This window comes from Lacerta agilis, chromosome 16 (genome assembly GCF_009819535.1).
Source record: "Lacerta agilis isolate rLacAgi1 chromosome 16, rLacAgi1.pri, whole genome shotgun sequence".
Lineage (NCBI taxonomy): Eukaryota > Metazoa > Chordata > Lepidosauria > Squamata > Lacertidae > Lacerta > Lacerta agilis.
Genome location: NC_046327.1, coordinates 20,959,007 through 20,979,318, shown reverse-complemented (window position 1 = coordinate 20,979,318; position 20,312 = coordinate 20,959,007). Strand labels below are relative to the sequence as shown.

The 20,312-nt window shown below is 45.5% G+C and overlaps 1 protein-coding gene across 1 annotated transcript in view; it reads right to left on the bottom strand.

Annotated features, from left to right (window-relative positions):
• Positions 1–2,532: 2,532 nt before the first annotated feature.
• Positions 2,533–20,312, bottom strand: part of LOC117060955 (low-density lipoprotein receptor-related protein 2-like) — a 49,026-nt gene continuing 31,246 nt past the window's right edge. The window contains exons 21-34 of the mRNA XM_033173578.1: positions 20,028–20,203; positions 17,531–17,717; positions 16,687–16,905; positions 16,066–16,246; positions 14,187–14,385; positions 13,125–13,289; positions 11,571–11,771; positions 9,208–9,751; positions 8,552–8,680; positions 7,460–7,567; positions 6,275–6,508; positions 4,513–5,035; positions 2,970–3,084; positions 2,533–2,605 (exon numbers count right to left, since the gene is read on the bottom strand). Of these exons, the coding sequence (XP_033029469.1) occupies positions 2,561–2,605; positions 2,970–3,084; positions 4,513–5,035; positions 6,275–6,508; positions 7,460–7,567; positions 8,552–8,680; positions 9,208–9,751; positions 11,571–11,771; positions 13,125–13,289; positions 14,187–14,385; positions 16,066–16,246; positions 16,687–16,905; positions 17,531–17,717; positions 20,028–20,203 (3,026 nt within the window). The 3' untranslated portion in view covers positions 2,533–2,560. The remainder of the gene's footprint in view (positions 2,606–2,969; positions 3,085–4,512; positions 5,036–6,274; positions 6,509–7,459; positions 7,568–8,551; positions 8,681–9,207; positions 9,752–11,570; positions 11,772–13,124; positions 13,290–14,186; positions 14,386–16,065; positions 16,247–16,686; positions 16,906–17,530; positions 17,718–20,027; positions 20,204–20,312) is intronic.

Here is a 20,312-nt window from a genome sequence, read left to right as displayed (position 1 = left end):
AGGAGAGAGAAACCACGTTAGGAATGCATGTTAGGGAAATGAGTTAATGCATGATGCTTTAGCACACCTGATCTATGTGTATTAGAGATGTGGGTGGCGCTGTAGTCTAAACCACTGAGGCTCTTGGGCTTGCTGATCAGAAGGTCGGCGGTTCGAATCCCCGCAATGGGGTGAGCTCCCATTGCTCTGTCCCAGCTCCTGCCAACCTAGCAGTTTGAAAGCACGCCAGTGCAAGTAGATAAATAGGTACCACTGTGGCGGGAAGGTAAACGGCATTTCCATGTGCTCTGGTTTCTGTCCCGGTGTTCCGTTGTGCCAGAAGAAGCTTAGTCATGCTGGCCACATGACCCGGAAAGCTGTCTGTGGACAAACGCTGGCTCCCTTGGCCTGAAAGCAGAGATGAGCGCCGCAACCCTATAGTTGACTTTGACTGGACATAACTGGCCAGGGGTCCTTTACCTTTTAGAGTGCACACGTTAATTGCCATGTCGTCCGCCCCCCACCCCCCAAAAAATCAAGGAAATCTTCATTAAGCGTGGTATTGAGAATTTTGTTACAGAACCTCTACAAGTGGTACAACAGTATGGCTGTTCCTGATCCAGAAGTGCTTGATTACATTAACTCAGGCATTGGTGCATTCAAGGTTGGACTACTACAATGCATGCTTTGGGGGGCTCCCCTTACATTAGATTGGGAAACTGCAACTGGAGCAGAATGAGGCCCAGTCAGTATACAACATCCCTGCACTGGTGGCCTATTTCCTACCATCCAAGTTCAAGGTGTTACATATGTTATATATTAGTATATAAGGCTATTAGTTATATATTAACAGACATTCCAAGTGTCTCTATTTTCCAGGAACAGTCCTGAATTTACAGAAGTTTTGTAGGTGCTTCAACAACAGATGGCAACAATTTTAGAAGCAGACCTGCTTGTGCCTTTAGGTCCGGGTTTCCTAAACTTGGGTCTCCAGCTGTTTTTGGACTACAACTCTCATCATGCCTAGCTAGCAGGAATTGTAGGTGCATGTTTGGAGACTTAAGAGCAGGGATCACCTTAGTTTATTCAGAGTTCATTTTCTGCAAGTGAGAAGAATCCCTGTTTGCCCCCCTCTTCTCCTTTTTCCTGTGACTGCCATGCAGTCATGCAATGTGTTAATATTTTACCAGTTTATACACTATTTGCACAGCAGGCATAATACATTCACAAGGAAGCAGACTGTGTCCTGTTTTGTTTTTAAAGCATTGGGGGAGGGATTTAACTCACTGTTTGTACTTTAGCAATAATTTCCTTCCAACTAGTAGGAAGAATGTTAGCTTAACAGTGCTTCCCAAAGACTGCCGATCTGTTTTTAGTTGCAAGTGGAGTGGAAGCTCTGCTTTGACTTCTGGAACTCAAATAATGTCCTAGGCAAAATGGGCAGTTCCCCTCCCCCAAATTTTCATTGGGGCAATTTTAATTTGGGTGGAATATAGGGAAAAATATCTCCTCCTCTTGCTGCACTTCCAAATGTGACCCCCCCCCCACAACAATTTATTGGGGAGGGAATAAATGTCTATGAAGGCAGGATTACATCAATTGTAGAAATTAACACTAAGGACAGATGAAGCATAGAAAGGGGGATTTCTGGAGCAATCTATATAAGCCATAATCAGCCAAAACCCACAGAAGAGCTGTGCAACAAGTCACCTACACCTGGGGAAACTGTGCAATTGTTCCTCTGTGTCAAAAGCAGTCTGATTTGCTGAGCTCTGAAAAAAACAGAAAGCTCAATAGGAAAACTTGGGACGTGTCGGAGTGCCTCCAGATAACCCGTTCATACCAAGACTTGTGCAATTATGAGGTTAGATTATATCTGATCTTCATTGAGCATTTGGTCAGATTTATTTGTTTGTGCTCAGGTTATACAACAATGAACATTCATCCTGATTTGTTTTTTCAAAATTCAATTCCAGAATTTCCAATGCACTGTCACTTTCCTAATGTCAGTAAGTAATTTTTAAAAGGATATGTGTTGGGCTAAGGCAGGGACATGCTGGCCACATGACCCGGAAGCTGTTTGCGGACAAACACCGGCTCCCTCGGCCTACAGAGCGAGATGAGCGTCACAACCCCAGAGTCATCTACGACTGGACTTAATGGTCGGGGTACCTTTACCTTTAAGGCAGGGTTTCCCCAAACTTGGGGCCCCAGTTGTTTTTTAGACTACAACTCCCATCATCCCTAGCTAGCAGGACCAGTGGTCAGGGATGATGGGAGCTGTAGTCCCAACACAGCTGGAGACCCAAGTTTGGGAAACCCTGGGCTAAGGTGATAGAGCCCTTCAGTTGTACAACGCTAAAATTCCTGGTGTGTGCTTGTCCCCTCCTGCAAAATCCAGACTCTTGACTATGACATCATGCAAATGCCCAGAATAAACTGCAAATATCCCACAGAAAATGCCCAGCGTGGAAACAGACATAGCGTATGCCAAATTCCCACTATCCTCTGGGCGATGCATTTGGGGGGGAAAGAGAGATTGCAAGACATTTGTCTACTGTGAATCATTTATTTGTTTGCTTTACGAGTCTGTGCCCATGCCTGTCTTCATTGGAGTCGACAATTCCTGCGGAGGATTGTAAAGCCACATTTTAGGACTCTCAGCATTTTCACCTGGACTATCAAAAGCAGTGGTATTACAACCAGTTAAGTTCTTCAGGCAAGGAAGAACTGCAGACAGATTGCTAGAAACTTTGCCAAGTAGGGGGTGTGCTTATTTCAGCCAACGTCCCTCCCTCTGTCCTGCCAGCAACTTAACCACTCACAAGCGCAGCTCCTCTAGGCAATGATCCTGCTGCTGGCTTTGCCTTTCGCAATAGCCAGGCCAGGTTTAAAATCCCAAGTAGGAACACTTGTTCCAAGAACACAGGAAGCATATTGCCAGTGCTCAGAATTGGAAGCTTAGGACAGGAATCTTAAGAAGCCCTCACCTGCTCGGGGTCATAAGCTGCATTGATACAGGTTTCATCTTCAACGAAATTGTCTTCTTTGTCACTGTCCTTCTGGTAGCTAGCCAGCGGTCCAGTTGATGATGTACTTGAAGTCCTGTAGGAGGGGGAGAAAAGACACACATATTGACTGTGATGCAAATCCTAGGCTGGAACCCTTGTGCTAAGCTGTTAGAGGCACAGTGATCTTGTAGTGCCACCTGCACCACTAATTTGGAACCCAAACTACATGCATCGATGCAAATTGCAGTTGCAGCACATGCCTGCCAATAATTCCTCTTTCATGATTCCGCGAACAGGACTGCAACAGGCACAAGCAAGCCATTCAAATTTAGAAACAAAACAGTCTGTCTCTGCACAAGCAAATGACTGCTGCCCATATTTTGGGCTGGGCCAAAGTGAGCATCAGTTCAGAACTTCATTCTTTTCCTTTTTGAAACAAAAAAACAAAAACCACAATTTTTATTGAACTTTCAATTTATACAATTTCAAATCACTGTGGAAGCTTTCGTCTATTTTAATACCCAGATTTTTGGTAAAGCTATCAACAGCAGGGGTGAGGGGTAGGGAGGAGAAAGGAACTACAACTCCCATCAACCGTGGCCACTGGCCACGCTTGCTGGGGCTGATGGGAATTATAGTTCAGCAACATCTGGAGGACAGAAGGTTTCCCATTGCTGGGTTAGTGGAAGCTGGCAAAATGTCACCCCACCACCCTGGTTGCCACATAGCCTAAGCCCCTTGGATGGGAAAGACACCAGTGTAACCAAGCAACAGTGGCAGATAGTGTAGAACAGGGTTTCCCAAGCTTGGGTCTCGAGCTGTTTTTGAACTGCAACTCCCATCATCCCTGACCACTGGTCCTGCTAGCTAGGAATGATGGGAGTTGCAGTCCAAAAACAGCTGGAGACCCAAGTTTGGGAAACCCTGGTGCAGAAGATGAATGGGAGGGCTATAGGCAGTTCTCAGTAGGTAGCAAACAACGGTACCAGCGTTAAGAAGAAGAAGAGAAGAGTTTGGATTTGATATCCCACTTTATCACTACCCGAAGGAGTCTCAAAGTGGCTAACATTCTCCTTTCCCTTCCTCCTCCACAACAAACACTCTGTGATGTGAGTGGGGCTGAGAGACTTCAGAGATAAGTGTGACTAGCCCAAGGTCACCCAGCAGCTGCATGTGGAAGAGCGGAGACGCGAACCCGGTTCCCCAGATTACGAGTCTACCGCTCTTAACCACTACACCACACTGGTGTTATGATATTCCACTGGCTGTACTACATTAAAGGCATTTCGTCGCAATATTCTTCCTGGTCTCTTTGAAGGGGAACGCATAGAGAAAAATAGGTTGAGTTTTTAATCCGTAATAATTAAGTTGTTATTGTTGACAGCCAAGTACCTCCCCCCCCCCCGCCCCACCAAATACCCTCTTTACAGTCCATCACTCAGAGGTGACATCCACAAAAGCTCTCTTCACTGCAAGATGCACAATTATCTAGCAGCGTAGAGGTAACGGCAAATAGCCTTACCTTTGCCGCGTTCTTTGCTTCCTGAAGTAGACAAAGGTCCCTGCCGCCGCCATGGCCATTAGTAGGATGGAAATGATGCCCAGAACAAGACCCGCCCTAGACTGCTCCTCCTCCTCTTCACAGTAGTCTCCACTATAGCCCAGTGTGCAGATGCATTTCACTCTATCGCCCTCCAAAGTGCAGTCCCCTCTCCTGTTACACGTCTCACTGCTGCAAGGTTGTGACTCCAGGCCACTTTTCACGATTCCCTGCACCAGAGAAGATTCTTTCCATTTCTTTTTGGGAGGTAATGTGGTCTTCTGGCTTCTGCTTGGCTCGAACGCCCATGCTGCTGTTGCAGTAGTACTCCTCCTCCTCGTGTATTCTTTTACTTCTGGCCATACATGTGCAGTTCCATCAGTATGCTTCTTGGTGGTGGTTTTGATGGGTGCCACTGTGTTTTTCTTTACAAGAAAGGGTTTGGTTTGCAGCAGTGTGGAAGGTTGGTATGTGGGCTGGGGCTTCTTCTTGAGAGTGTTGTTGCCTGCCGGCAGAAAAGCCATCAACTCATTGCTTTTGGGACACATTGAGATCAGCCTAGTACCATATGACTGATCTGGTGGTTTAAGGATACAAAATGTAGCTGCTGGCAAAGCTTACTTTCAGAGATTATGCTACGTACTTCATTAAGGAGGTAGCTCACCTTCTCCTTTTCCTTTTCTAACAAAGTCATAAAACACAGATTCTCAAAGGTTTATCTTAACTAGTTTGAATTATCTGTTGACCAAACTTAGCTACTTTGGACAACAGTTTGGCAGTGGTTATATTCCAATCTAGAACCTACCTATTCTACAAATAGCACCACCACTGCTTCCCCGATAGAATCCTGAAAATGTATTTTCAGTAAAGCGTTGAGAATATGAAGCAGTTCTTACTTCCTGCTCACAGAACAGTTCCTAGAGGCCCCCACTGGAAGACAGAACGGCAAACTGGTTTTAAGTATGTAGCTTGGATTTCCCTTATGTTTTGCATAATCTTACATTAGCTATAATCGTGCCTTGGATAGCCTCATGGGCTATGGTGCAACTTTTCTGTACTAGCAAAGCAAGAGGAGCTCACCCCCGTTGTGTGGATTGAAACTGCCGATCTTCCGATCAGCAAGCCCAAGAGGCTCAGTGGTTTAGTCCACAGCTGGCCACATGACCCGGAAAGCTGTTTGTGGGCAAACGCCGGCTCCCTTGGCCTGAAGCAAGATGAGCGCCGCACCCCATAGTCGCCTTTGGCTGGACCTAACTGTCCAGGGGTCATTTACCTTTACCTTACTAGGAAAGAACAGTATTTCATTACATTTAAAGCTGTAGTTGTTGGGGCCTATGAAAAGGGAATGATTTTCTGGTAAGGCAGCAGCTAGATCTTCATGTACAGTGGTGCCCCGCTAGGCGAAAATAATTCATTCTACGAGTTTTTTCGTAGAGCGAATTTTTCGTCTAGCGAAGCGGCAATGGAGCGCGGAGGTTTTCGCGCTAAAAAAAAAAAATTCGTCTTGCGAAGCAGCCCCATTGACTTTTTTGTCTTGCGGGGTAGCTTCCGCTAGACGAATGCCGTCCGTCTAGCGAGTTTTTCGTCTAGCGAGGCATTCGTCTAGCGGGGCACCACTGTATTTAGCTGTTCAACCATTAGGAGTTCAGGCATTTTCAAGGGCCATTTAGCAAAGCAGAATTCCCCAAGGATCCATTTACACACAACACAACAACACATGCAGTTTCTCAGCTGGGTTACTCACAGTCTCTCTCATCTGATCCATCAGAGCAATCAATGCTGCCATCACAAACTTGCTCTTTTGCAATACATTTGCTGTTATCCTTGCAGGCCTGGAGTGGCTCCGAGCATCGTGGCTTGGTGCATATAGTACCATGCTCTAGAACATACCCAGTTATGCACCTGCAACTTCTCCCTTGCGGAACTGGCAAGCAAATGTGGCTGCATCCACCATTCTTTTCCGAACAGCCATTGCTACCTAGAAGTAGCAAGAGAAAGATTTTTAACTGCTTTGGCTTACCTGCTACTCTGCAAAATGTGGTGTGTTAAAGGAAGCACCCTGCTGTCAGCTTGGTTGCTGGTGCAATAAACCCGTTATTTGTTTGTTTGTTTTTATAAACAAGAACGTTATACAAAAAAGTATACCAAGTTTTCTCATGTCATATGTATATCACAAAAATAGCATAATAAATGTGGAAAAATATCTGCAACGTATGTTTCATTATTAGTGGTCAATGTATGAGTTCTTGATTTATGAATTGGTTTAAACAATTAGGAAGAAGGAGGAGGGGGAAAGGGGAAAGAGGGGGAGTGGGGAGTGGAGGGTGGGGTGGAGTGGTTATGCTTCTATTATTCTACTTGGGGGGGCTGTGTCAGCATTACTTGTATGGGTTCTCTTACTATTCACTTGTTGTATTTCCTTGGTGGTGAGAGGTTGCGGGTGGCTTAGGGTGTGGTTGGTTGTCTTTGGTTGGCTGTAGTGAGAATTGTTTTGGTGTGTGAGAGGGGTGTGTGTGTGTGTGTATTTTTGAATCAGGTTAGCCAGATTGATTCGTATGCTCTCAGGGGATTCTTGTTGTTGCCTTGTTGGGCTGTGTAAGTGATAAAGGGGAACCAAACCGGGGTGAAGGCATCTTCTTCTGTTTGTCCCTATGTCAGTTTATTGGTTAGTTTTTCTAAAATAAACCTGTGTTGAACCCATCTGTTACCTGGTCCCCAGTTTAAGCAGTCTAGAACAAGCCTTAAAGATAGCAGGAGTTCTTCCAGAAGGCAAGCAGCTTGACAGATTCGAGTAAGGAAGAACTGGTGCCCCCATTTTTGTGTTAGGTTAAGAAGCCACCATTTTGAGTTATACCCCGAAGGACCCTGGCTGACCAAGTAACTGCTCAGAAGAGACCCTGATCACCCTTTTAAAACTAACAATGTTTACCTTTTTGGTTGAGTTTGCTGTAGATCTTTATATCCACAAGTTTCTGCTCTTCTTTAAACCACCAGTTTTCCAATTCATCCAGTCTGCTGTGCCACACCTTCGTTGCACCTATTAAGACATAAAATTAGAAAAAATTGGAGACACATTCCTTACAGTAACCTATGGCATTACGTGTGTGTTTGTGTGTGTGTGTAACTATATGGCATTAGAATTTCCCACCGCAAATCCCAACTAGCTAGAATCAGTTTATTTCTGAGCTAATTAGGTAAGTTATCATCGTGCGCTGTGCACTGCATCAAGGCTCCTAAGGAATACCAGCTAAATGTGTCCCATAAGCTTAGGAATAATGCTAAACACTCATCTGAACCCCTTAGAATGCTGATCATTTAAGACTTCTAGCTAGGATCAGTTCCTTGGCATCTGCCCCACTTAATTTTGTTGGCATGCCATGGACCTCTCAAGTCCAGGCAGGTGATCAAGCATCGCCATGTGCTACCATCTGCCACATCTACCCAGTGGCGTAGCATGGGGGGGACAGGGGGCGTGGCTCCGGGAGCAAATTTCTGAGGGGGCACAACCAGGCGCCCCCCACGACAGGCTCCCTCATTGAGGCTGGAGCTGTGGGGAGACAAGCTGCACCCAGGCCTAGCCTTTGGGGCTGGGGCACCGGCAGTACCTCCTCCTCCTTGTGGCCAGCGAAATGATCCCCCGTGTGATCCGCCACTGGGCTGGCCGAGAGGGAGGGAGGGAGGAAGAGGAAGGTGGGAAAGCATTGCTGGAGCCACGTGCATTGCCCAGAGTGCTTTACTGCAATGATAGGTAGCATGAAGTGACACAGTGGTGCCCCCAGCTTCACGTTTTGTCTGCCTTATCTCTGCTCCCAGGCTGGGACTAGTTCGCAAGGAGAGATTCCCTTAATTAGACGCTGGCCAGCGAAGGGACTGACCAATGACCATTGCCCAGTCCACCAGAGGGGCACAACACCTGCCCCACCCCGGAGACCAGCAACCCATGCTACGCCCCTGCATCGACTCACACTTTATTTAAATATAATGTTTTGCTGGAGTTCTGCATTTGTTGGAGCCTGCTTACCATTGCGTGCCGTTGTTGTCCAGACCATGATCCCCTCCCCGGCTGTGAAGAGCGTAAGGCCACGCAGCCCAGAACGAATGAGCCTGTACCGAGTGCCATCCATCCGAATGCTTTCCACAGTGCCTTTTGCTGGAAGGAAGGAAGCTAGAGACTGAGTCGTGTAAGAGGGCATGGGAAACTACTCCTGTTGTTCCCCTTAGGAGCAAAAATATCATTGAGATTCAACCCACATTACATTAAGGACTGGCATCAGCAGAGAAGCATCTCATTTGCCGACTTCCATTCTCTAAACTTTGCATGATCTTGAAATATTTCGTCTTGAAGGAATTCCTAGCAGGAAGTCGCCAACACTTGTTACACTGATTAGATCTTGCTGGCCATGCCTATCTTGGATTTTTGCTTCTCTGCAGGATACAGATACAGCTTAAACACTGACACCGTATCCTAACTGGATTTGAAAGCCAGCCCATTATAATAAATAAAAATAAATGCAATAAAGTTAACAAAGGATCCATTTCCAGATCCCAAGATGGATTATTTTAAAAGTTAGCTAGTGGTTCAGCCAGTCCATGAAACTGGCCAAGCCTTTCAACATGCCCCAAAGGAGGCTAGCTGTGCCCAAATAATTACACCATTGTGGATGTTAGACTACTTACCTTGGTCAGCCCAGTAGACCTGGGTGCCATAATCTACTATTGTTAAACCCACTGGAGTCTGTGATGTCGTCCAGAGAACGTTCCTCTTGCTCCCATCCATGGAAGAACATTCTATTGTGGGACCAAGGGCACTGTGTTCATTACCAGAGTCGACAAAGCACATAGCCGCAGTTGGGGGATGCAGAACTACAGAAGTTGGATGGGACAGCCCATCGCTGATCAGCACAAGTGTGTATCTCCCATCTGAAGTTGCTACTTGGATCGATGGGTGCTTGCTGTCAATCCAGTAGATGTTGCCACTCAGCCAGTCAAGAGCTAGTGAGATCACGGTGCCCTTGACCGGCAGGACTTCCTTCAGTGCAACTCTCCCAGCATCCTTCATAGCTAGGACCTTTATGACGCCACCTTCAGACTCCGAGAAGTAAAGTGCATTGTCACGTACAGAGTAGTCTACTGCTGCCAAGTGGTTGACGCTGGTCATGGGGAGGGTGTTGTGGATAGGGGTCAGCTGCCCCGAAACGGAACGCAGTTTCTTTAGGTAGACCTAGGATTTTAGGAGAGCATTAGAAACATTTATATGGTTTTGGGAGGCAACAAGAAGGTGTTCTATTTGCAGCTTCGGAGGAGAAATTCTGCCAAGAAAACCCTTCTAATATGACCTAAATCTACTGGTCTTTAGGGCCTTTTTGCCACAACTGGCAAAGACAAGCCTTCACACAAGTCTAAAACAACTGTCTCTGCAACACAGTGAAGCAGAAGCTCTCCATTAAAGTGAGTTTGGCAGAAGTGTACAAGGGGTCTGACTGGGGCATCACAGTCTTCCTCACTTGTGAGAGAAAAGATAATGGACATTTCACAACTGCGACTGCTGCAGGGAAAGAGCTTCAGTAACGTGCGACCCTGAAGTTTTGGATCCCCTCCAAACTGGTGCCAAAGTTTTGTGCTATTTTTGTGCCACCACCCAAACTGAGTAATTGATACTCCAACCAGGAGACAAAAGTATTCCCGCCCCCAACAAGCCAGCATTGTGCGATTCACTCCAAACCGGCGCCAAATTTTGCAATTGTTTCAAACCTTTCTGCACTGCAAACCCTGCTCCCAAAATGAGGAATTGATACTAAAAACCGGGTTCCTAGTTAATGCCACTGAAGTGAAATGCACTCAAGATCCCACATTGTCTGACTGGCTCCAAGCAGTGCCAAATTCTCACAGTTGGTTTGCACCGCTTCAGAGCACAAACCCCATGTTTTGTATTGCCCCCTAAAAAGCACAGTAAATGCATTAAAACAGGGAAATATCTCTGCCCAGAGGCTGATTTCATAGCAGTTTGAGCGTTTCCGCCAAACAGCACAAAACTACTGCACAATGACTGCTCTCCACATCAAACGGAGGGCGCCCTTTGCATGCCTGCGCGCAGCAGCCCCGATCCTACGCTCCTGGACCACCTCACCAAGGGTGGAGCCAACCTGGGAGCTCTCAGTCGGCTCCAGAGCTTCAGGAGAGTGGTCATCGCTGGACATCATCCTCTGAGAAGGTAAGACTAGGGCCACAGTCTGCTCTGGGGTGGGGTGGGGAGCCATGCCTGCCATGCCTTTAACCCCCCCATCTGGCAGCAATCCCAGGGTTCCCCATTAAAGGGGTTGTGTTGAGGAGAGTCACTAACCATACTGAAAGGTTGTCAGTGCACTCTCCTGTGTTGTGGTGAAATGGCGGGCAGGCTCTCTGCTTAAACACACGTTTTCCAGAGCCAGTCCAATCGCCAGACAGATTGGTTAACCCTGATGTGCCCCAGATCCCCGGGCCGGGACTGGGAGGGATAAACGCCCATTGCCTAAGCCAAGGTCTTCCTACATCTGAAAGTTTAATAAAGTTGTGGCCAATTTTAATCCCGTAACACGCTGTCACGAGTCATTATTCCGCCCGGGTGTCGCCTGGGGTCGGGGGGTCTCTGCCTGGGCACGCAAAGTTTGGCACCGGCTTGGAGTGAATTGGACAATGCTGGGTTTGTGGTTTTTACCTGTGGCCCCTTTTTAAGTGTCCATTACTCAGTTTGGGGGGGGGGGCAGCACAAAACACAGGGTTCATGGCACAGAACAGCAGAAAGCTAGCACAACACTCTGGCATCAGTTGAGAGGGGATCCAAAATTTCGAGGTCACACTTTAATGCAGCTCACAAAAAGGGAGATGAGGTGCACAACACTTTTTGTCGAGCAGCCCTGTAAGAGCTCAATGTAGTCCATGTTTACCCAGCAGGGAAACAAATCTTTTCCTTTCCAACTTGCCACAAAGGAGGAAAGGACCCCTTGGACTGGAAAACTAAAAACAAGATTCCCTATTATGCAAGAGGTCATTTGCAGCAATACCTGAGTAACAGAGGCTTGTGCAACCAGAAACATGAATGCCGTCTCCTTCAGAGGAACGCAGGTCTTTTCATCGTTTGAAAGCACGAGTCCAACTGGGCAGCCGCAGCTCCCTCTTTTGTCTGGGTTCAACAGGCACAAGTGGGAACAGCCATTTCCCACACACGGGTTGGGGGCTCCTGGCTGAAGAACTTCGTGCAGGATCTGCAAGCCAATTTCCCCAGGTGTTAAAAGCCTTGACCAAGATTGGTGTTTCCAGGGCATCTCTGTGTGTAGCCTGAATCAAGACCATGCACCGTAACTTACACTGTGCTGGGGGAAATCTGCAGTAAAGCCAGTCTGCATTGTGTGGGTGGGGTTGGGGAAAGGAAAAGCATTTCCCATTTAATCTCAAGTTTGTGGCAGTTGTCATGGGGGGGGGAGGTACCTTCCATCCTCCATTTGACAAAGCACGAGGCCCATGAGGCCAGGTGTGTAACAGGTCAGTTTCCATGACAGTCTGGATTTAGACAGTTACAGGTGGGTAGCCGTGCTGGTCTGCCATAGTCGAAACAAAATAGAAAATTCTTTCCAGTAGCACCTTAGAGACCAACTGAGTTTGCACACGAAAGCTCATACCAAGAACAAACTCAGTTGGTCTCTAAGGTGCTACTGGAAAGAATTTTCTATTTGGATTTAGACAGTTCCAGTGCAGCATTTTGAAGCAGAAGAGCTTGCTTTGCTCCCCAGCTACTGAATAACTCTTATTTTAACAGTTACAGGTGGGTAGCCGTGTTGGTCTGCCATAGTCAAAACAAAATCGAAAATTCTTTCTAGTAGCACCTTAGAGACCAACTGAGTTTGTTCCTGGTATGAGCTTTCGTGTGCATGCACACTTCTTCAGATACACTGAAACAGAAGTCACCGGATCCTTAAATATAGTGGGGGAGTGGGGAGGTACCTTAAGTCCTCCCCACTCCCCCACTATATTTAAGGATCCGGTGACTTCTGTTTCAGTGTATCTGAAGAAGTGTGCATGCACACGAAAGCTCATACCAGGAACAAACTCAGTTGGTCTCTAAGGTGCTACTAGAAAGAATTTTCGATTTTGTTCTTATTTTAACAAGCTGGGTCCTTCGGGCCTGCATTATTATTTCCAATAGGATTGTAAGGGCTTTGCCAAGCTAAGTGGAATGCATGCAGCTTCTTAAACGCAAGTGTGATTCACTTCAGCAGGCAAATTTGATATAGCTTTTACTGATGGTTGGCAGTCCGAACCATACTCACACATGGGACTTCCAAAAATGAGTTAATACTAATTAGTGCAGCAACTATACTCACAATAATAGCGGCATTTGGCCTAGACCTTGTCCCTGACCATGTTTTCCATTCTCCCAGCCTGCCTTGCAGCAAAGCTGTTTTACTCGCTTAATACGATAGCGTGAGAGTTTTGTTCAGAGGGATGCTATGCAAACGAAGTCCCAGCAGAACCCAGTTTCAGTTATTCTTCAATGGCTGGCAAGGAGATACACTCTTGGCTCAACCGACTGGTCCCCTACAAAGTGTTAAAGGCAGTACCTTAAGTCCATATGGTTGCCCGTGACGCTTGATAAGGACAGATCTATCCTTGCCAGTCCTTTTGTGTAGTCTCTGTACTGTCCTTGTTTTCATCTCAGACCAATAAACGTAATCCTCAAAGACAGTCACTGCAAAGGGACTATGAATTTCATTCAGCTCAAACACCTAGCAGAGGGGAAATGAAGTGTTGATGTCAAGATACTTATCCCAGTTTGACCTAGATCTTATGTTCAACGAAGATTTGGAAGTTTTTAAATGGGCATTGTTCCCCCAACACTTGTCTTTGTCATTTCTGGGTCAAATGCAAGATTTTGTATCCATGTAGAATTCTATCAAGATTTACTGAGAGCAAAGATGGATTGTTACACTGCAAGCAGGAGCAAGTTCCTACTTTCAAAGCAAAAAGAAGCTTTAGCTCTTAAATTAGGCCGTGGAAGAAAGGAGTGCCTGGCGTGCTCTGGTCCATGGGGTCACGAAGAGTCGGACACAACTAAATGACTAAACAACAACAACAAACCTGAGCTTGCTCCACAGCTGGAAGCAGCCATTTATTTGTTATTAATTTAACTTGCATGCTGCTTTCTATTTTAAGAAATCTGTAAGTGGGTTACATCAACTGTACTACCAATACTTCTAAAGTACCGCATTTAAGTAACGTAAGAAATAAACCTCTAAACACGCCTAAGTAAAATAAAAAACAAAGGTAAATCTTACACAAAACGAAAATACATCAATATACAGCATAATTATATACAGTTGAATCAATGAAATTTATCACAACAGATTATATGCATAACTGACCCACAACAAAGTGGCTGTTAAATTTCAGGCTGGAAGTTGGAAAGAATAGTGGAGTCAGATAAAAGGATGGTTTTTCTTTACTGATATTGTGAATGAACTTGAGTCAAGAACAAAGAAAGTGGATTTTAAAGCAGTATACCTACTTTGGGGTCACCGTGTGTGTGTGTGATCACATGAATATTGTAAGAAAAGCATTCTCACATGCAATAACACATTTGGCAATCACTCCATCCACATTCCTGGTATGCTTATAAGGTATACCTTCATACCACTGCCATCCAAGTAGGCTGACCCAATGTAGTGAAACTTGTCATCAGACCAGAATATTTTCCAGCTCAAGAGGTCAAGGGTTATGCTGGTGGGCCAGCCAAGCCCATCAAGTAGTACCGATCTGCTGCTTCCATTCATACCAGCTTGCTCTATTTTGGAGTCATCCCCTATTGCAGACCAATACATTAGCCTAAGGAAGAGAAGGTGAATGTTAAAGATACTTCTGCGGGGCAGAGAAATTGAATGGGCTTCAGTTTTCACACACTACTGATATAATGCTTGTTGGAAAGAAAAGGTTCGCAAGCCTAAATTCCATTTTAGCCTGCAGATTTTAATTGCCATTTTTCCATTTGTCCCCTTTTGAGAGTCGCACATCTCTTATCGTAGCCAGAGCCTACTTTGAGCCAGGTCATGAATCCCTATGACCAGAGCAGGAGCTCAGATCAAAAATTCTGCAAATGGTAAGTGTGCATTGTCCTTTGCACATGAGTGGACCCCTAGCACACTAGGATGAAAAGCTGGTCTTCCGTGCAGTTTAGAGTTCCAGTTCAGACTCTTTCTTTTTAACCTGCACAGCGTATATGTATGGATCATCCCCAATAAGGTCAGCGGAGGAGTTGCCATCAGTCCCATTTTGTGGCAATCCTTTTTTTTACATTTTGATTGGTCAAGCTTGCCAAGCCTATTTGAACAGTTTTTGTATGTGGTGGGCAGGCACAGCAATACAATGTGCACCTTTGCTCTTTTTTATTTTAAAGCTTAGGCTAGCCTTGAAAAGAAGCCAAGATCAAGAGCCAAGACTAGAATGGCAGGCCAGCAAAGCATCTCACAGTAATTAGAATGGCATGTGTAGCTTTTGGGCAGCCTGTATCTGGCACATGCAGCAGACTACATGGTTCCCAAACACCTTGGTATTCAAACGCCTTGGTTCCCAAACGCCAAAAACCTGGAAGTAAATGTTCCGGTTTTGGAACGTTTTTCAGAAGCCGGACATCTGATACGAGTGTCGGCTATTGTTTCCAGGGCGCCTGCACCAATCAGAAGCTGCACCTTGGTTTTTGAACATTTCAAAAGTCAAACGGACTTCCGGAATGGAAGAAGAAGAAGAAGAAGAGTTTGGATTTGATATCCCGCTTTATCACTACTCGAAGGAGTCTCAAAGCAGCTAACATTCTCCTTTCCCTTCCTCCCCCACAACAAACACTCTGTGAGGTGAGTGGGGCTGAGAGACTTCAAAGAAGTGTGACTAGCCCAAGGTCACCCAGCAGCTGCATGTGGAGGAGCGGAGACGCGAACCCGGTTCACCAGATTACAAGTCTACCGCTCTTAACCACTACACCACACTGGCTTAATGGATTAAGTTTGGCACTTTTGTTTTTGCTATTTACTTTGTGTTTTTGAGGCTTTTTCGATTAATTTGTTTTTGTGAATGTGTGGAACCCAGTTCAGCTACTGATTGATTGATTGATTGATTGATTGCATGACTGCGGAAATGGCTAAAAGCCCCCCCCCCCATCCAAACAATGACTATCATCAGTGCAGGTAAGAAAAATAATCATTTTTTATCATCTACAATACTGTCTTATTTATTTTATAGTACAGTACATTGATTTTTGCTTTCATTTTGTGTATCGGTGGTCTCATTAGATAGTAAAATTCATGATAAATTGCTGTTTTAGGGGTTGTTTTTAAAAGTCTGGAACGGATTAATCCATTTTGCATTACTTTCTATGGGAAAGCGCACCTTGGTTTTGGAACGGACTTCCGGAACGGATTAAGTTTGAGAACCAAGGTACCACTGTATTTACAATTAGAAGCCCAACCCTCTTGGAAGCAATGTTCATAAAAGACAAGACTTTGAAAGTCTTACCCATCCAACGGGTGGAGTGCGAGTGACCGCGGCTGATCCAGGTAATCAAGAACCACGGTGTGCTCAGGAATTCCTCTCCATTTACCATTTAGCTGCGTAGCCAAGATCTGTCCTGCCATCCCATCTGTCCAGTAAAGATTTCTTCCTACCCAGTCTACTGCTATGCAATCCGATTTGATTCCTGGAGTGATGGGGAGGGGGGGGAGAATAAAATTAGTGCACTCCACTGACACTTGGAGGTCAGGAACGTAACCCCCCATGCAAATCAGTCATTGCCTGTATTTACTCTAGCAGGTGCCAAACTTGCTGTGTTAAAATCACATAGGCTATTAGAAAAGACAGGTGCAGCTACCTGCAATGACTTTCTGCAGCATTTCATGGGTTGCACAATTTCCATTTGTGCTCCAAACCACCTTGCAAGTACTGGTGGCCTGAACATGCGGTTGCTCTTGAATTAGCCCAGGAAGCTTCTTCTGGAGCAGGGGATTTGTGCCAGATTCAGTTTATTATTATTTTACATTCAACAAGTAGGAACTTTCATCATAGACTTTAAGCATACAAAGTTCAAAGTAAGTAGTTTGCTCCAAAGTCAGGTGCCCGAACCTAAACCAGAACACCCACCTTTAACTAGAGTCCCCCTTTCCTTGTTTCTCATGTTCATCCACTTAATACTTTCTGCATTGAGGTCCATCCAGAAGATTTTCTGCTCCACCAAGTCATAGTCGATAGAAAAGATAATAAGGTCCTTCTCAGTGGTCAATATAACATCTTCTCTCAGGCTCCTTAATCCATATAGGATCAAATTGAACTGAACTGCAACAAGCAACTTCGGCTCAGAGCCTGCAGGAAAGAGAATTGGTTACACATTGCAGTTTTGACCCCTGCTGCCACCACCTGGAGCACAATACTGGCAGGGCATTGCGCAGACTCCTAGAAGCATAGGCATAGTCAACCCCAGCATTCAGTAAACTGAATCTGCTGAGTTGGTGCTTCGGACAAGTTGCCGATGCAAGTGAAAGCTTGCAAGCAAATTGCCTGCCAGTTTTGTTTGTTTGTTTGTTTGTTTCAAAGTTACCGCTGCACTTAACATTACTCCCCACATTTGTATTTGAATGAAGAGTAATACTTGGCAAGTTACACCAGCTTTCTTTTTATCTGTTTGCAGCTTCAGTCTTTGCAAAGCAATGCTGCTTTTGGAAGCAGCAGAATTCTAGGTGCTAAGTCAGGAGTCCTTGCCCAACTAACAACTCTATTAGAGCTGATCAGCAAGGTCCCATCATTTTCCAGCACCGTGCTGGACAATACAGAAGCTTAGTTTCTACAGCTTCCTAGCCCCAAGTCTGTGGGTGCATGTACCTGAAGCCAAATTCTTTTATTCCACTTCAGGCAAGCTCAGCTCAAGCCACTAAACCATGCGGACAGATGCCTACCCAAAGAGGCAAGCCACACATTTACAGGGCCTCACCAACTACTTTGCAGGTGTGGCCATCTGGTTCCAGCAAGTAGCCAGGGTGGCAAGTGCACATATAGCTTCCCTCTGTGTTGACACAAGTCTGGCTGCATTTCTCCTCCGGCAGCTCTTTACATTCATCGATATCTTTGCAGGAGCGCCTGTCGCTCCTTAGCCGGTATCCTTCGTAGCAAGCACATTTCTGTAAGGAGAAGGTTACGTTAAAAGAAACTTGGGTCTTCACATTGCAGCCAAGCAGGTCGCTTTTATCATCTTCGTTCGGAGCTTTTATGCTGGAACGCTCATGTATGAAAATTTGCTGCTGGAGAAAAGTGAAATGATCGTTGCAGCTCAAGATTGATTGGTTGCTCTGTGCGTTCCATCAAGCTGAAAGGATCCCAGCAGGACAGAATGGAAGCTTAAGCTACCCATTCAACAGAGCAGGCAGATAAGGGAGCTTGGATTTGAAGGAAGATGTTCCCTTTAACAGAGCTGGGAAATGAAGAGCTAAGCTTTCTAGGCTGGCGGCTGCAGCTTGTGAAGTGTTAGGCAATTTGAAGGGTCCTCTAAGCATGAATGGTAGGTGATGAGGTAGGGGACAGAAACAAAGAGGGAAATGTGCTCAATTCAGCTTTTTCTTAACATACAGTTTTAAGAGAAGAGTCTCAATCTGCTCTGACGACTAATGTAGTGGTTAGCGATCATGCGCGCGTGCGCACATGCACACGGACTGCAAGAGGCCCACAGTTTTAAGCAGGACTGCAATGAACATTCCTTCCCTCCCCATCTGTGATCACAAATGAGAATTCTCCACTGCTGCAATTACACTTGCAAAATCCCTACTGGTACAGTGAGCTACCCCACCTCCTACCAAGGCTGGGAGCGGGGAACTGGTTTCCTAATGAAACCCCCTGCCCTGCACCTGATATTAACTTTAAAATGAAACCAAACATGGCTGCCAAGCAAGCGGACGCATTAAAGTTTGGCTTCAACCTGGAAACCTTGCTGGGAAAAGTTGACCAATATGCCATCCGCTGAATGCCCATCTTCCGAATCAGAACTGGAATGGTGGAAATGCATACAGACCTCTAAGTGAGCAGACATTCAGTTTTAAATGGGCTTTGGGCCAACGTAAGGTTAAAACTGAGTAACGAAGCTGGCGTGCATCTCACAAGACTTGACAATATAGCTACCTGCCATTTTCCTGCACCAAGAGGATTTTGGCTTTCGTGGAAAGAGCCTTAGCGAGCTTTGTCCTGGCAGAAGCAGCAGTCAGTTTAGAAGTCACTCAATGCAGAGCCCTGTGGAATGGGTTCTAATGGGCAGGGGAGGATATATGAATTGCAATTCATCCCTCCAGACTCCCAACGTGTGTGAGTTGAACAGGGGTTCAAAACCCCATCCTTGGCAGCAAAATTAAAAGCAGCTCTGAAGTAAGGTGGCTCACCCTTTCGTACATCGCTTAATGAAGGAGCAGGCGACAGCTTGGGTTCAAAAATATAATTTACTTACTTATTTTCTTGCATAGGTTCACAGCAATTGCAGCAGTAAAAATTGTACAGGTGAAATGTGTATGTTTACAATATAACCAGCTTCAGGCAAATGCCCAGGGGCGTAGCGAGGGGGGCAGGGGGCCGCCCCATGTTCCATAAGGAAGGGGGTGACAAATTATCAAGGAACAATTTTTTTGGGGGGGGAATTGAAATTTATTATTATTATTTTTTAATGCCTTCTCCGAAGGTATTATCTTACTATACTAGGGATTATATAGCTATATATGAAATTTCATGCATATCAGTTAATATCTTGACCCTCCTCCACCAAAATAGCTGTTTACTTGGCTGTTTTCCTATGTCGTGAAGGCTGAAATTTCAGTTCAGTGGAGCACTTACTGTTCCCAACCCTAACCCTGTGGAAAGCCATCTAATTAGACTTTAATTTGATTTTGAGATGTTTTTAGGAGGTAATTTAATTATTGTTTGATTTTATACCAATGTTATGTATCTGATGTTAGCCACCCTGAGCCCGACTTCAGCCGGGGATATAAATAAAAGTTTATTATTATTATTATTATTATTATTACTTGTTATTATTCCTTTGTAAGAAAATATGAAATAATGTAAAACCATTTTTGCAGGGTGGGGTGGGTGACAATTTTTTTTTTTTGCCCCCGGGTACCAATTTACCTTGCTATGCCCCTGCAAGTGCCAAATGCTGGAGAAAGTGGAGGCAAAGCTGCATCTAACACTGGGCAAAGGATGAGAAAGAGAGGAACAAGAAGTACTATATGCTCCTTCCTCTCCAGGATACGAGGGGAAATGACATCATACAGTGCTCTGTCTACCAATTGTATTTCTATGGCCTGTGTATTTGCCTAGCAGCAATACAACTCTGTGGTCTTAGCCCCTTCTCATGCTAACTAGCAAGAATATGCATTGGTTAGGTTTGGCTGCTAATCTCCCACAAGCCCAAAGTGGTAGTATATTCAGCACCCAAGAAAAAGCAAACTTACAGGCCCGCTCGGAGACTTGTAGCAGATCTGGGAGCATGACCGCCGGCATGCAAGAGCACAATTCCTGCCTTCATCCATTCCACCTTGACAGTCTGGTCTCCCATTGCACACCAGAGTGTAATTAATGCAGGTTTCGCCACACTGGAATTCATAGCCCAGGCATTTCCTCGGCTTGCCTGTGTAACAGCAAGAAAAAACTCAGACTGTGCCAGCATTAAAATGTAGAGCAGAAATAAGTTGGGTCTTCAGAACTCTTAAGGTGCCAGGCTGTTACAGCAGTAAAAC